The sequence below is a fragment of the Haematobia irritans genome, chromosome 3 (genome assembly GCF_050003625.1).
Source record: "Haematobia irritans isolate KBUSLIRL chromosome 3, ASM5000362v1, whole genome shotgun sequence".
Classification (NCBI taxonomy): Eukaryota; Metazoa; Arthropoda; class Insecta; order Diptera; family Muscidae; genus Haematobia; species Haematobia irritans.
Window position 1 is genome coordinate 187,812,103 of NC_134399.1, and position 17,270 is coordinate 187,829,372.

Genomic DNA, 17,270 nt, shown 5'->3' on the forward strand with positions numbered 1-17,270 from the left:
ATCAATTACTGAAATTTTCGTGCATACATCACAATCACTGAAATCATCGGGTCCGAAGTTCAATCATTGAGATCTGGGTCCATAGTTAAATCATTCAGATTATCGCATTTGGGTTCGTTGCTTAAACACTCAAATCTTCGTGCCTGCAGTTCAATCACTGGGATCTTCTTTTCTGCAGTTCAATCATTGAGATCTTCGGGTTTGCGTTCTAACTATTCCCATCTTCGAGTCGGTAGTTCAATCACTGGGTCCATAATTCAATTACTGAGATCTTCACGTCTGCAGTTCAATGACTGGGATCTTTCTGTCCGCAATTGGATCATTGAGATCTGAAATTGGGTCTGTACTTCAATCTCTTCGATATTTGCATCTGCTGTTCAATCATTGAACTCTTTGGCTTCGTAGATCAATTACTGAAATTTTTGTGCATACATCACAATCACTGAAATCTTCGGGTCCGAAGTTCAATCATTGAGATCTGGGTCCATAGTTAAATCATTCAGATCATCGCATTTGGGTTCGTAGCTTAAACACTCAAATCTTCGTGCCTGCAGTTCAATCACTGGAATCTTCTTTTCTGCAGTTCAATCATTGAGATCTTCAGGTTTGCATTCTAACTATTCCCATTTTCGAGTCGGTAGTTCAATCACTGGGTCCATAATTCAATTACTGAGATCTTCACGTCTGCAGTTCAATGACTGGTATCTTCCGGTCCGCAATTGGATCATTGAGATTTGGGTTCGTACTTCAATCTCTTCGATATTTGCATCTGCAGTTCAATTATTGAACTCTTCGGCTTCGTAGATAAATCACTGAAATTTTCGTGCATGCATCACAATCACTGAAATCTTCTGGTCCGATGTTCAATCATTGAGATCTGGGTCCATAGTTAAATCATTCAGGCCATCGCATTTACAGTTCAATCATTGGTATCTTTGGGTTCGTAGCTTAAATACTCATATCTTCGTGCCTGTAGTTCAATCACTGGAATCTTCTTTTCTGCATTTCAATCATTGAGATCTTTGGGTTTGTATTCTAACTGTTCCCATCTTCGAGTCGGTAGTTCAATCACTAAGATCTTCGTGTCTGCAGTTCAATCATTCAGATCCAACATTGAGATCTTCGGGTTTGCATTCTAACTATTCCCATCTTCAAGCCCGTAGTTCAATCACAGAGATCTTCATGTCTGCAGTTCAATCACTGAAGTCTTCGTGTCTGCAGTTCAATCAATGAAATCTTCGGACCGTGGTCCACTGCATTATCTTTGCATTAACAGTCCAATCATTAAGATTATCAGAGTCGTAGTTCACTTACGAAAATCTTTGTGCCTACAGTTCAAACTCTGAGATACCATAGGGTCAGAAGTTCAATCACTGAGATGTTCGGGTCCATATTTCAATTATCAGGTCCTCGAGGACGTAGTTCAATGACTGAGATCTTCGGGTTTGCACAGCAATTAGTGTTTCAATCACTGAAATCCTACCTACAGTTCAACCGATGAGATTTTCGGGTCTGCATTTCCATCATTTAAATTTACGAGCACGAAGTTTATTCACAGAGACCTTTATGTCTGCAGTTCAATTATCCAGATCTACGGGGCCGTAATTCTATCATTGAGATCTTCGGATATGCAGTTCAATCAATGAGATATTCGTGTCTATTGTTCAATCATTCAGATCTTCGGGTCCAGAGTTCAATTGCGGAAATGAGAGGGTTTTTTTGGCCAATGTCAGGTGGCAGCCCGATGTATCAGGCTCACTTAGACTATTCACTCCATTGTGATATCACATTGGTGAACTTCTCTCTTATCACTGAGTGCTGCCCAATTCCATGTTAAGCTCAATGACAAGGGACCTCCTTTTTATAGCCGAGTCCGAACGGCGTTCCACATTGCAGTGAAACCACTTAGAGCAGCTTTGAAACCCTCAGAAATGTCACCAGCATTCCTGAGGTGGGATAATCCACCGCTGACAAACTTTTTGGTGTTCGGTCGAAGCAGGAATCGAACCCACGACCTTGTGTATGCAAGGCGGGCATGTGAAAAATACCAAAAAGGCTAATAAAAATTAAGACCCACAAAGGCGATATTTTCCTAATACTGTATTCAGACATTTCGAAAATGCTCCTGGATCTAAATTAGACGCTGCATTTTCGTCAAATATTTGCTGATGTGAACCTGATGTTATTCGGTAATACGAGTATCAAAATAAAAATTTATTTTTTCTTAATAAATTCAACTTTATCGAGAACCCACTTTAAATCATTTTTTTCTGTTAATTTCTTTTATTTTCATGTGGCGCTTTTTTGCAACTCCAAAAACACTTTTTTTTGTACCATGATGGTGTTGGCTGCTGTTGCTGCTGTTATTGTTTATTTTCATTGGCTCGTTCTGTGGCATGGTCATGACGACGGCAATGACGATGACGATGCTGATGATGGTGGTATAACGCTTTGGTGTGGTGGTTCATTCATCGCTCTCTGTTCGTGTTGACGATGTGTAGGAAGCATCCGAACCATACCAAGTGAAAGCTATGGAAACGATTTTCATAAAAGAAGTACATCCGAATGGACCCGCTTACTATGCCAACCTGCAGACAGGCGATCGCGTTCTAATGGTGAATAACACACCAATTGCTGGCATCGCCTACAGTACCATTGTGTCGATGATCAAGCAAACGCCTTCGGAACTGAAATTGTTGGTGGTGCCCAAGGAGTGCGATGTTTTGCAAATGGTAAGTAAACTGTTTTTTGCTTTGGAGCTGCGAAAAGGCAATCAGCCTTTTAGGCAGCCAGCCAAGCCAACGGGGATATAGAGACCGTTCGACAACAAAACTCTTAACACTTTTTATTTTGCACTCCATACGGTTTGAGGCTGGAGTAGCTAGAGCAGTGCGCGCGCGCGTAGACTCCACCACTGATACACGCTCTTACGTATATTACGTCGGTTAATATTATTGATTCTTTTTTTGGAAAACTTATTTTGGGCGACGACATCATTCACTACCGCGCTGTACCGTACCAGTGTCTAGTGATGATGATGCTGGCGATGACGATGGTGGTGTAACCGTAAATGTGCAAAATGATTGAAAGTTTTTTAAAAACGAAATTAATGTATTTCTCCACCTCTTTTTATTTTTCATGGTTGTTGCTCACTTGCAATTTTGGTCTGGAATGAAAATCCACCGTCTGCTGCTACACGTCGTCCCATACAGCATTATACCAGTATTGCTCATACTCCACAATCAAATGTTACGGGTTCATGTGGTCCTGCTAAACCTGCATCCCTTGTAACGGGCAATGGTAATACTATGACCGCAACAGCGTCTTCCTCATCCACCAACTCCTCGTCTTCAACGGGTGCAGGTATCGTTGGTGGCGGTGCTCTACTACCAATGTCAGTGGCTATGGCTGGAAGACCTTTCCCTCTGCACCAGCAACATCAATTGATCTCATTTCCTGCCAGCCAACAGCAGGCATCAAGTCGTTCCGGTAGTATTAGTAGTAACAACAGTTTAAGACCTCTTACATCATCGGATTATATGGAATTGAGTGCATCGCAAACGATGTCATCAACATCATCGACATCGTATCATCACAATCAACACCAGCACCAGTATCAACATCATACGGGAAATATACTTCACCATAGTGATAGTGGCAGTTATTTGCGGTAAGTGGATAGAGACATAAGATTAGATTTGTATCTGGGTTGAACCTCTAAGTTACCTTTAGTGGTGGACCTACATTTCGATTAGTTGAATATTAAGTTCAGAGTTCTAGGTGAGTGGAGAAAACTTCTGGAGCAGTTAAAGACTTGAAGAAGCAACTGGGTCTCAAAATATATAAGAGAAATGCAATTACACAAGATAAATCTGAATAATTAGGATCATGATATGCTTCAGTAACGGACACCGTAAAGCCACTGTGCAATGGCTATGTTGGGTTATGTGGCAGCCCAATGTATCAGGCTCACTTAGACTATTCAGTCGATTGTGATACCACATTGGTGAACTTCTCTCTTATTACTGAATGCTGCCCGATTCCATGTTAAGCTCAATGACAAGGGACGTCCTTTTTATAGCTGAGTCCGAACGACATTCCACATTGCAGTGAAACCACTTAGAGAAGCTTTGAAACACTCAGAAATGTCAGCAGCATTACTGAGGTGGGATAATCCACCGATGAAAAACTTTTGAACTTCTCTTTTATCGGTGATTGCAGTCCGATTCTATGTTAAACTCACTCACAAGGGGCCTTATTCTTATAGCCGAGTTGCAACGGTGTAGCCACTTAGGAAAGCATTGATACACTCGGAACTGTCACCAGCATTACTGAGAGGAGATAATCTACCGCTATTGGTCCATTGTTTGCCATTATACCACTATTGCGTATTAGTTATTTATTTGTATACCCGTATGTTATTCATACGCCTTGCAGTCCAATAATAAATATTACTTATACGTACCACTGGGTATTTAAAAACTAAAAGAGGCAATTAATACTTAGTTTCCATTTTTGAGCATCTGAAAACTAATGTTAATAGTCTATCTGCCCTATATGAGAGTTGCTTCTATTGCTGCCATCTGTAACAAGTTGGCTGATAAGTCCCCGGTCTACCAAAGAAAAACACATCTTTTTTTGTCAAAATTCGTTTTTATTATTCAACATAGTTCCCTTCAAGAGCGATACAACGATTATAACGACCTTCCAATTTTTTGATACCATTTTGGTAGTACTCCTTCGGTTTTGCCTCAAAATGGGTCTCAGTTTCGGCGATCACCTCTTCATTGCAGCCAAATTTTTTCCCTGCGAGCATCCTTTTGGGGTCTGAGAACGAGAAAAAGTCGCTGGGAGCCAGATCTGGAGAATACGGTGGGTGGGGAAGCAATTCGAAGCCCAATTCATGATTTTTTGCCATCGTTCTCAATGACTTGTCGCACGGTGCGTTGTCTTGGTGGGACAACACTTTTTTCTTCTTCATATGGGGCGATTTCGACCTTCAACCGGTCCAATAACGCCATATAATAGTCACTGTTGACGGGTTTTCCCTTCTCAAGATAATCGATAAAAATTATTCCAAGCGCATCCCAAAAAAGAGAGGCCATCACTTTGCCAGCGGACTTTCGATGCTTTCCACGCTTCGGAGACGGTTCACCGGTCGCTGTCGACTCAGCCGACTGTCGATTGGACTCAGGAGTGTAGTGATGGAGCCATGTTTCATCCATTGTCACATATCGACGGAAAAACTCGGGCGTATTACGAGTTAACAGCTGCAAACACCGCTCAAAATCATCAACACGTTGTTGTTTTTGGTCAAATGTGAGCTCGCGCGGCACCCATTTTGCACAGAGCTTCAGCATATCCAAATATTGATGAATGATATGACCAACACGTTCCTTTGATATCTTTAAGGCCTCTGCTATCTCGATCAACTTCATTTTACGTTCATTCAAAATCATTTTGTGACGCCGAAAGAGGCGTCCACTGCGTTCAATGTTCTCCGTGCTCATTTCACCACGCTTGAATTTTGCATACCAATCAATTATTGTTGATTTCCCTGGGGCAGAGTCCGGAAACTCATTATCAAGCCAAGTTTTTGCTTCCTCCGTATTTTTTCCCTTCAGAAAACAGTATTTTATCAAAACACTAAATTCCTTTTTTCCACTTTTTTCACAATAACAAAAGTTGCTTCACAAAAGACGCTCTATCTCACAAACTAATTGACTTACAGACGTCAAATTTTGACACGAATCATTTGAAGGTTGGTACTATATATACAATATGCATTTAATACTAGCAACGCCATCTATGTGTCAGACCAGGGACTTATCAGTCAACCTGTTAATTTTCGGGCAAATTTTGCCGAACATCGTCTTCGGCCTCGGTCAAAAACTCCAGTTCTGTCGAAGTCTAATATAACTATTAAGTTTATTTATACCTATTTATATCCATAGAATAAATCTTATATAGAGAGATAGTTTGTGTGATCACAACTAAGAACTAAGTCGGAATTACCAAGTATAGGGAATCTTTCCTTTTTAAAGTTCATTAGGTCATATAAGTAATATTATTTACTGTACATATGGGCGTATGAATAATATTAATATAGAAATAAAGTATACGTGATTGTGATATTCGTACACTTGTACTATAATCACATATTTGGATCAATTTTAAATATTCAGTTCGTCTTCAAATTTTCACTAGAAGTCACAGCAGCAATTTATAAGAATAATAATAACTTTGTCCAATATGAATTTTCTTGTTTACATAATTTAGGTACTGACTAAATTTCAGTCAAATTAAATAAAAATTGTCCACGTTCGGTGTGTTGACAAAAATTGTCTGATATCCACCATGATTGTCTGATATTATGAAGGCATTGACAACGAACACATTGGAAGGAAACAGATTTGCAATTTAACCACGGTTGCCACAGTTGGTAGGATTTCAAGTGCATCCACAATTAAATTATTTGGGTTGCGACCGATGGCAAGGCAAAAAAAAAAGACAAAAATTTCTATAGAAATAAAAATTTGACAAAATTTTCTATAGAAATAAAATTTTGAGAAAAATTTCTATAGAAATAAAATGTTGAGAAAATATTCTATAGAAATAAAATGTTGACAAAATTTTCTATAGAAATACAATTTTGACAAAATTTTCTATAGAAATAAAATGTTGAGAAAATTTTCTATAGAAGTAAAATTTTGACAAAATTTTCTATAGAATTAAAATTTTGACAAAATTTTCTATAGAAATAAAATTTTGACAAAATTTTCTATAGAAATAAAATTTTGACAAAATTTTCTATAGAAATAAAATTTTGACAAAATTTTCTATAGAAGTAAAATTTTGAGAAAATTTTCTATAGAAATAAAATTTTGACAAAATTTTCTATAGAAATAAAATTTTGACAAAAATTTCTATAGAAATAAAATTTTGACAAAATTTTCTATAGAAATAAAATTTTGACAAAATTTTCTATAGAAATAAAATTTTGACAAAATTTTCTATAGAAATACAATATTGACAACATTTTTATTTTCTTATTTACGTATAAGTTATTTTTTTATATTTCGATTATTCATACGCCTATATGTTCACTAAATAATATTAATTATATGTCCCAATGAACTTTTAAAAAACAACTTAAAATAGCTTTCCTATATTTACTAATTCCTACATATATCATGTCAAATTCTATTAGGTCTTTTCTATATTTTCCCAACACAGTCATGTCTTATGTATCCCACGAAAAAAAAAAAAATGAAAAACATTTGACGTCAGCACTCCATTACTTAGTGACTTCTTCTTCATGAGCAAATATCTTGTTACTTGTTAATGTAATTTTTAGTTCAATTTAGTTTTGTGTCTTTCTAGCATTGAATTTTTTTTTTCGTTTTCTGCTTCAATCAGACCAAGTCAATGGGGTCGAATATAGAAATCTTATCATTGGTGCGATGGTTGACTTCCATATCTTATCAATGACTATCAATGATATATGCATATCACGAGACTATAACAGACTAACATTTCCATAATGTTGTTATTAGTATTGTTTGCGTCGTTGTTGTTGTTGTTTCTTTGTTCATTTCATTTGGAGGACAATAACGATGAGTAAAGATAAAAAACAAAACAGAATTGGTAATGATTTTCAACAATATAAAGTGATTGCATTACCTTTTCGTAACTCCAGCGTACAGAGAGAGGAGTTATTCATATTCGTATTGCGAGAGCAATTCAAGAATGCAAGATTTATTTCAAATATTTGAGAATTTTTTACGAAAAAAATTGTAATTGATTGATCAATTGAAGTATTGTCCATTGCTAGCCACTACTTTGTTCCATCTACACGGATGAAAAAGACTGTTTTTCATATGTTTGGCTATAAACATTATATGTTTGGAACACAAATTTTTAAACACAATATTTTTGAGTGCAAGCATATAATGTTCATAAACTAGCATAACATGTTTGGGACATATATGTTAATATGTTAGAACATATTATGTTTGGGACATAAAATGTTTGTAAATATAATATGCTTGGATGCAAACATATATTAATTTAGAAATAGCCTATAAACATATATGTGTTTAGTAGCTTGGAGCGCTATTTAACAGGGAGCGATATTGAATTAAGTTGGTGGTTGTTGCTTGTTATTACAAAATTAACATTTTATTTTTCCTTGGGCAATTGATCAGCTACTTCTTTGATCCTTACAAACTGTGTGGTCCGCTGTTCGAATCCCCGTCCGGCAAAAGGTAAAATTAAAATAAAAAAAAATCATACAATTGAATAATTTCTTCTACAATGTTTGTATTGCAGAAAAAGGTGCTAAGAACTAAAAAATCTCGTGGAAGTGAGAAAGATGTGGGGGAATATACAATTGGGCAGAAACAAAATTTTGAGCATTCAGGTCGAAAACCTATGATGTTAGCACCTATATTACCTGTTTATTTTCATAATTCATTATGATTGTAAATATATAAATAAATAAAATTTTGAGCACAATATTGTTTGGGAGAATTTTGGGTGCAAAATGCTTCCAAACATATTATATGTTCACATAATAACATATTGTTTTTTGGAAGACAACATTATTGAATTTGGATGCAAAAATACAAAATGTTTGGAACTGAGACTACCCAAACATATATTGTTTAGACCAATATGCTTTCAAACATATTATATATTGGAAGAGATCAAACACATAAATGTGTGGGCAATACCCAAAAATGTATATGCTTGAAGCAAAATATGTTTGGGAGTATATGTTACAGAAGCGATTTTTTGTGAGCGTGTACTTGGCAACATGCGAACATATCTGGGGTTTGATGACAGATACACAGAAAAAAATATCACCAAAATATTTCCAATTAAAAAGTTAATTGAAGTTGAAAATTTTTTCAATTAATAAATTAATTGATACAATTAACTTTTTAATCATGATAGAAACATTAAGTTAATTAAGTCAATGATTGAAAATTTTAAAATTTGTAATTAAAAAATTAATTGATACAATTAACTTTTTAATCTAATTCGGAAGACTAATTAAATATGTATTTCAAACAATCATTTGTTAATCCAAATAAAAACTCTAAGCCAATTCAGAAAGTAATTAAAAATAGTTACCTTTTTTAATTAATAAATTAATAGAGTTTTGCAATCAACATCAATTAAATTTTTAATTGAATCAATTAAAAAATTAATTGAAATTTGCTGAAAAAATCAATTAATTTTTTAATCAAGAATTTTTTCTATGCCCAATTAAAACTGTGATTGATACTATCATTTTCGTGATTGAAGACATTTCAATTAAAAAATTAATTGGATCAATTAATTTGGTGATTGAATCAAAAAAATTTTTTTTTGTGTGTACTTTCCCAAGCAGATCAGTGCGCCTTATATAGCCCAGCAAAAAAAGCGTCGCCAAAAAAGTAATGAAAATGTTCTTTTTGGTTCCGGAAGTGGTGCAAAATTGACGCAGAAGCGATGAATTTATCGTGGGCTTGTCCTCCATTTCAACAGCCGTTGCACTGAATTTGCATCACTTCTTTAGGTGTGATCCGAATTCAATGTTTTGGATGTAAATTAAAAAATTCTGTGATATTTTGTCAAATAAATAATTTTTATAATTTTGTATAATTTTTAATCGATTCTAGCGCTTGTCGGAAACGTTTGACCTCAAATATTTTCAAAAATGCACAATTTTTTCAGATTGGATTTAGCGTTTTTTCGACAAAATTTAAATGATTTGTACCATTTTATGAACTCTTACTCTATTTTTAACCTATTTGAAACAAAAAAAGTTGAAATTACCCATTAAAAGTATGAAAAACAAGATATACAAAAATTAATTAAAATAACTTCCTGGGTAGTTAAAATAAAAAACATCATTGGGAGTGCATCTTCTGGAAGTGCTTTTAAAGTTGTGCCTTTGGAAGAACATCCACATTTTTTTGCTGAGACCCTCAATAAGTGAAATCGGTGTATATGGAGGCCTTACCAAATGAACCGATTAATCTAAATCATATACACTTTGTTATGGGTCTAAAAATATTTTCAATTTGTGGAAAATCGGATAAAAACTACAATTTCTAGAAACCCTAGGAGTTAATTCGGGAGTTCGGTGTAATGGGGGCTATACCAGAACATCGAAGGATACAAACTACGGATTCTAGAAGCCCAAGAAGTAAATCGAGAGATCCGCCTATATGAGGGCAATATCGAAACATGGTCCGATAATCCCATTTTCGGTACATCTCTTTATTTTCCTAGAATACCTCTACATTTCCAATTTCAGGCAAATTGGGTAAAAACTACGGATTCTAGAAGCCCAAGAAGTAAATCCGGAGATCGGTCTATATGGGGGCAATATCAAAACATGGACCTACACGCAGAGAAGAAACATGATTGCCACAATCATATTCGAAGAGCAAAATAATATGATAGCAGCTATTTTTGCGGCGACCATGTAACATTTTAACCTGCAACCATGTTGGCTCAGTGAACATGGTTCTAAGAAAAATACAATTGTCCTCATCTAAAATGTTATTATATTGATAAAAAGAATTTTGTTTCCATTAAAAGACAATGGTCACGATCTAAAATGTTATGTTATTCGTCAAAAATGTTTTTCTTCTAGTTAAAAGAACATGGTCACAACCTAAAATGTTTTGATTTTTATGAAAAAACTTTTTTCGTCGTCGAAAAAAGGACGCCACTTGAGAAAACGAAACACAAAATCAATTTTATTTATTTGTTTTTATTTATTTATAAACTAATTCATTGTTTATTTGTATTTATAATGTTGTGCAAGCAAACTTCACATATTTTTACACACTCTAGTTTGGTTCAATTTCAACAATAAGAAATCATTCCATATTTACTTCGTGCCCATCAAATGTACAAACACAGACATCATATAACTGCAAATAAAAATAAATTATACCATATGTCAAAATGCAGAACAAAAACCAGGTACATTTGTTTCAATTACACTTTCCTTTTTTGTATTCACATAAAACCACGTGCCATTTCTGAATAAATAAATTAACACAAAACACAATAATTCCGTATTCTCCGTCCATTCCAAGAAACAATCAACACACGACTGACGCGCAAAATGAAGATCGTGTGTACCTGCTCAATGTTTTTATAAAATTCTTGTCGCTGCAAAAAAATTAAAAAATTAAATGGTCACGAAAACAATGTACATGGTCTTTATGGCCATGTAATGCTTGTAGACATATCTATACGTAAACTATAAAAATACTTTTTTCTTTGCAAAAAAGTAAAAAAAATTGAATGGTCAGGTACATGATTTTCCTGACCATATAATGGTCTCAAATTCTATCATTTAAATAATAGAACATGTTTGCGGCATTTGAGAACCATTTAAATGCTTATTGCCAACATATATTTTTCTCCGCTCGAAAATTATTTTTACAAAGACAAAATACATGGTTATCGCGACAATTAAATACTCTAAATAAGCATTAAATGGATGCGGCAACCATGTCCAAACATGTTTTTTCTGTGCGTGTATACTCACAATTTTCGGCACACCTCTGTAAGGTCCTAGCATAATTCTAGATTTCCGGTTTGAGGCAAATTGGGTAAAAATTCGGATCCTAGAAGACCAAGAAGTAAACTCGGGAGATCGGTCTATATGGTGGCTATATCAAAACATGGACCGGTACTCACCATTTTCGGCACATGTCTTTAGGGTCCTAGAGTACCTCTATGTTTCAAATTTCAGGTAAATTGGATTAAAACTACGGATTCTAGAAGCCCAAGAAGTAAAATCGGGAGATCGGTCTATATGGGGGCTATATTAAAACATGGACCGATACACCCAATTTTCTGTATACCTCTTTATGGTCATAGAATACCTCTAGATTTCCAATTTCAGGCAAATCGGATAGAAAATACACTTTCTAGACGCCCAAGAAGCAAAATCGGGAATCGGCCCATATACCAAAACATGGACCGATAGGCACCATTTTCGGCACACTTTTTGATAGTCCTAAAATACCTCTAGATTTCCAATTTCAGGCAAATTGGATAAAAACTACAGCTTTTATAAGTTCAACACCCCAAATCGGGAGGTCGGTTTATATGGGGACTATATCAAAACTTGGACCGATATAGCCCACCTTCCAACTTAACCTGCCTGCAAACAAAAGACGAATCTGTGCCAAATTTCAGGACGATAATTCCATTATTGAAGGCTGTAGCGTGATTACAACATACAGACAGACGGACATCGTTATATCGTCTTAGAATTTCTCCCTAATCAAGAATATATATACTTTATATAGTCGGAAATCGATATTTCGAAGTGTTACAAACGGAATGACAAACTTATTATACCCCCGTCACCATTCTATGGTGGTGGGTATAAAAATAGGAGTTCGGTCAGCATGTAAAAACCAAAATTTACTTCTATATACTCAATAAATAAAATTGGGTAATTGATCACCATGAAGGCATTTTTTAAAAAGGGGCCAACATCAACCATATTCATCATTTCGATTTCTATGGGATATTTTTCCAAATCAGTGTTGAGGGACCAATATATCCATCTGAGTATTCCCGAATTGATTTCACAATAGTAGAAAAATGTCTTAGTCAAGCAGAGTACAATGTATACCATATTAGCACTTGGGCCCAAGACCCCTTTTCAAAGAATAAAAAAAATATTTCCTTAGTTTGAATCTGAGTTTTTATACTACTAAATAAATTTCGAAAATCCCGACCAAAATCCTCAAAGTTCTGGAAATTCCACATCAAATCGTCAACTCAAAAATTTCGTCCCCATCCACAAAAAATTCATCCAATGTAGAAAAATAATCCAATACTGGCAACACTGGTTTCTGTATTGTGTGCCATAAATTGTTATAAATTTTGTTTTATCTACCTATATTCTCTTATAAATAGTTGGCAACACTGATTGCCTGAAGCGTATATACCGAACTACCCCATATGATGTCAATCCCCCATTAATAATTTGCGCTCCCCAAATTAATTGCATTTTCAGTTTGAATCGACTTTTTAATTGCAAAAATATTTTGGTGAATTTTTTTCTCTGTATATCTTAAATTTCATCATACCAAAAGTTGTCCTTTAAAACTTTCCCCAAAATTAATAGACCAACCTCGTTTCCATGATTATTTAAACAACAAAGTATCACGATCGTAATCAAATGACACAACAATCACTGTGTGACAAATGCATTTTTGTGTGATTCTTCACACTTGGGCCCAAACGAACTCCATCATGCTATATACACAGGAGATAAACTTGAAGAGGTGAAGTGTGCTGCGACCACCACCCCACCACTATGCAATATTCCCATTCCATTCCACTCCCATAGTTTCAGCACATGGGAATCAAACTTTTTTTTTTTAATGATTTGGAATAATTCTCAACACTTATTATAAATGCTTAATCATTGTATCATAGCGCATTAAAGACGACATAAATGGATAGTTAAACTCTACCAGCTGTCAGTGGTGGTGGTAGTGGTGGTATCTACTACTACTACACCACCCTAATGTTTCTTTGTCTGCAATGGCATAGTCAAAATGCAATTTGATGACTCTGCGAAAGAGATACACTCTTTCACTGATGATTGTCTCCTTTGTCCATTTGGGATGGTAGTAGGTCGTTGTTGTTGCTTTTTATATTTATTTTCATTAATTCGTAATTTTAATTGAATGACTTTAAAATTGAATCAAAGTTACGAGTATTAATTTAAAAAAATAATAATAATAACCGTAATTGATGATTAAGATTGTTTTATTTATGACTGGTGATGGTTAATCAAGAGTTTTTGATTATTATTAGTGTTGATATTAATTTAAATTTTAAAATGGTTTATCATGGACCCATAGTGGAATGAGCTTAATTTTTCTAAATGACAAATATTTTTAATGAATGCATTGTTTTTCGAGTAATGTGTCATAATTACGGAGTAATTATCATGGATTAACTGCAACGATTCATAAAGAATGGCGGTGATGTTGTAATGGTTACCAAAAAAAAATCTTTGGAAGAGGGCAGATTTCGGATTTTCAGATTGTCGTCAATTGTATTTATTGGACAAACTGCCATAATATGGGCATATTGATAAATTGACACTAACTAACTTTACGTTTGATGCCTTTCAGTTTCCTTAATATTAAAGGATGAAGGTAAAATTTTATTTGTAAATTTCAATTTCCGATAGCATGTAAAACGGAACATGATTACATGCAGCGAAGATTTTTGCTGCATAACTGAAGATGTTGTTTCCGTATTTTTTTTTTCATCTTATGTGCCGGAAATTTTCGAATTGAAGGTTATTTTAGATATAGAAATTGAAGATTTTTTATAGAATCTAAACAAAAATGATTTATAAAAAGCAGATTCTGATAGAACCGGCTGTACAAATTTTGGGTATCTATGAAAGTGGTCCGGCTTGAAAGCACCGTTTTTCATATGTTTGGCTATAAACATTATATGTTTGGAAAACAAATTTTTAAACACAATATTTTTGAGTGCAAGCATATAATGTTCATAAACTAGCATAACATGTTTGGGACATATATGTTAATATGTTAGAACATATTATGTTTGGGACATAAAATGTTTTTAAATATAATATGCTTGGATGCAAACATATATTAATTTAGAAATAGCCTATAAACATATATGTGTTTAGTAGCTTGGAGCGCTATTTAACAGGGAGCGATATTGAATTAAGTTGGTGGTTGTTGCTTGTTATTACAAAATTAACATTTTATTTTTCCTTGGGCAATTGATCAGCTACTTCTTTGATCCTTACAAACTGTGTGGTCCGCTGTTCGAATCCCCGTCCGGCAAAAGGTAAAATTAAAATAAAAAAAATCATACAATTGAATAATTTCTTCTACAATGTTTGTATTACAGAAAAAGGTGCTAAGAACTAAAAAATCTCGTGGAAGTGAGAAAGATGTGGGGGAATATACAATTAGGCAGAAACAAAATTTTGAGCATTCAGGTCGAAAACCTATGTTGTTAGCACCTATATTACCTGTTTATTTTCATAATTCATTATGATTGTAAATATATAAATAAATAAATAAAATTTTGAGCACAATATTGTTTGGGAGAATTTTTTAAGCATATAATATTTTTGGGTGCAAAATGCTTCCAAACATATTATATGTTCACATAATAACATATTGTTTTTTGGAAGACAACATTATTGAATTTGGATGCAAAAATACAAAATGTTTGGAAATTGACTACCCAAACCTATATTGTTTAGACCAATATGCTTTCAAACATATTATATATTGGAAGAGATCAAACATATAAATGTTTGGGTAATAGCCAAAAATGTATATGCTTGAAGCAAAATATGTGTGGGAGTATATGTTACAGAAGCGATTTTTTGTGAGCGTGTAGAATTCTATCAAAAATGGTAGTTTTTTTACTGTTTGTTGGTTGATAGAATTCTTGATGTTCATACACTAAAAAAACATTTACGTGATATTAAAGATTATGTAACCTTAGATTTAGGATGCTAAATTTACAAAATATTAAGGACAAATTTCGGTAAAATAATGAAATTTTATTAAAACAAGTATATACGGCCGTAAGTTCGGCCAGGCCGAAGCTTATGTACCCTCCACCATGGATTGCGTAGAAACTTCTGCTAAAGACTGCCATCCACAATCGAATTACTTGGGTTGCGGTAACACTTGCCGATGGCAAGGTATCTTAAAACTTCATAACACCGTAATATATACCACATAGTCCATACGTGGTATATATTAAACTAAAAAGGCCGATTAAATACGTATATAATTAAGTCTAAAGTTTCTATAGAAATAAAATTTTGACAAAATAAATTTTTGACAACATTTTCTATAGAAATAAAATTTGGAAAAAATTTTCTATATAAATAAAATTTGGAAAAAAATTTCTATATAAATAAAATTTGGAAAAAATTTTCTATAGAAATAAAATTTTGACAAAATTTTCTATAGAAATAAAATTTTGACAAAATTTTCTATAGAAATAACATTTTGACAATGTTTTCTATAAAAATAAAATTTTTGTACATTCTTTTTGGCTCGAGTGGCAACCATGATTGTGAACCGATATGGACCAATTTTTATGTGATTGGGGATCGGCTATATATAATTATGGACCGATATGGACCAATTCTTGCATGGTTGTTAGAGACCATATACTAACACCACGTACAAAATTTCAACCGGATCGGATAATTTTTGCTCCTCTAAGAGACTCCGGAGGTCAAATCTGGGAATCGGCTTATATGGAGCCTATATATAATTATGGACCGTTATGGACCAATTTTGGCATGGTTGTTAGAGACAATATACTAACACCACGTACCAAATTTCAATCGGATCGGATGACTTTTACTCCTCTAAGAGGATCCGGAGGTCAAATCTGGGGATCGGTTTATATGGGGGCTATATATAATTATGGGCCGATGTGGACCAATTTTTGCATGGTCATTAGAGAACATATACCAACACCATGTACCAAATTTCAGCCGGATCGGATGAAATTTGCTTCTCTTAAAGCAATCGCAAGTCAAATTTTGTGGTCCGTTTATATGGGGGCTATACGTAAAAGTGGACCGATATGGCCCATTTGCAATACCATCCGACCTACATCAATAACAACTACTTGTGCCAAGTTTCAAGTCGATAGCTTGTTTCGTTCGGAAGTTAGAGTGATTTTAAGAGACGGACGGACGGACATGCTCAGATCGACTCAGAATTTCACCACGACCCAGAATATATATACTTTATGGGGTCTTAGAGCAATATTTCGATGTGTAACAAACGGAATGACAAAGTTAATATACCCCCATCCTATGGTGGAGGGTATAATAAAGTTTATAATCTTTGCTTCCACATTTTTGTTTTTTTTCTCCATTAAATTTAGGACACAAATTTTGTAAATTTTCGTCCCTCCGTTAAAGTCGCATGTCTTTGAACTAAGGATAATTTTCCTTAAAGTAAAGAAACACAATGTATGCTAAAACTTATTTTTAGGTTTTAGCGTCTTTGGTTTAAAGTTTTTTTAGAATTAAGAAAACATTTTTTACTTTGAAGTATTCGTTATAATTTGGATTTGTAAACTGGCATTTGTTTTTACGTGAGTACCTTTATTAATAAAACGCGAAAAGAGAATGAAAATTTGATAAATGTATCCTAATTTTAATTTTATTGGACCCAGATTTAAAGCCAGATAGG

The 17,270-nt window shown here is 34.2% G+C and overlaps 1 protein-coding gene across 4 annotated transcripts in view; it reads left to right on the forward strand.

Moving 5' to 3' along the window:
- Window positions 1-17,270, forward strand: part of RhoGAP19D (Rho GTPase activating protein at 19D) — a 302,970-nt gene that overhangs the window by 148,507 nt on the left and 137,193 nt on the right. For all 4 annotated transcript variants that reach the window (XM_075300612.1, XM_075300615.1, XM_075300614.1 and 1 more), the window contains 2 exons: window positions 2,502-2,732; window positions 3,213-3,670. In XM_075300612.1, coding sequence (XP_075156727.1) covers window positions 2,502-2,732; window positions 3,213-3,670 — 689 coding nt within the window. The remainder of the gene's footprint in view (window positions 1-2,501; window positions 2,733-3,212; window positions 3,671-17,270) is intronic.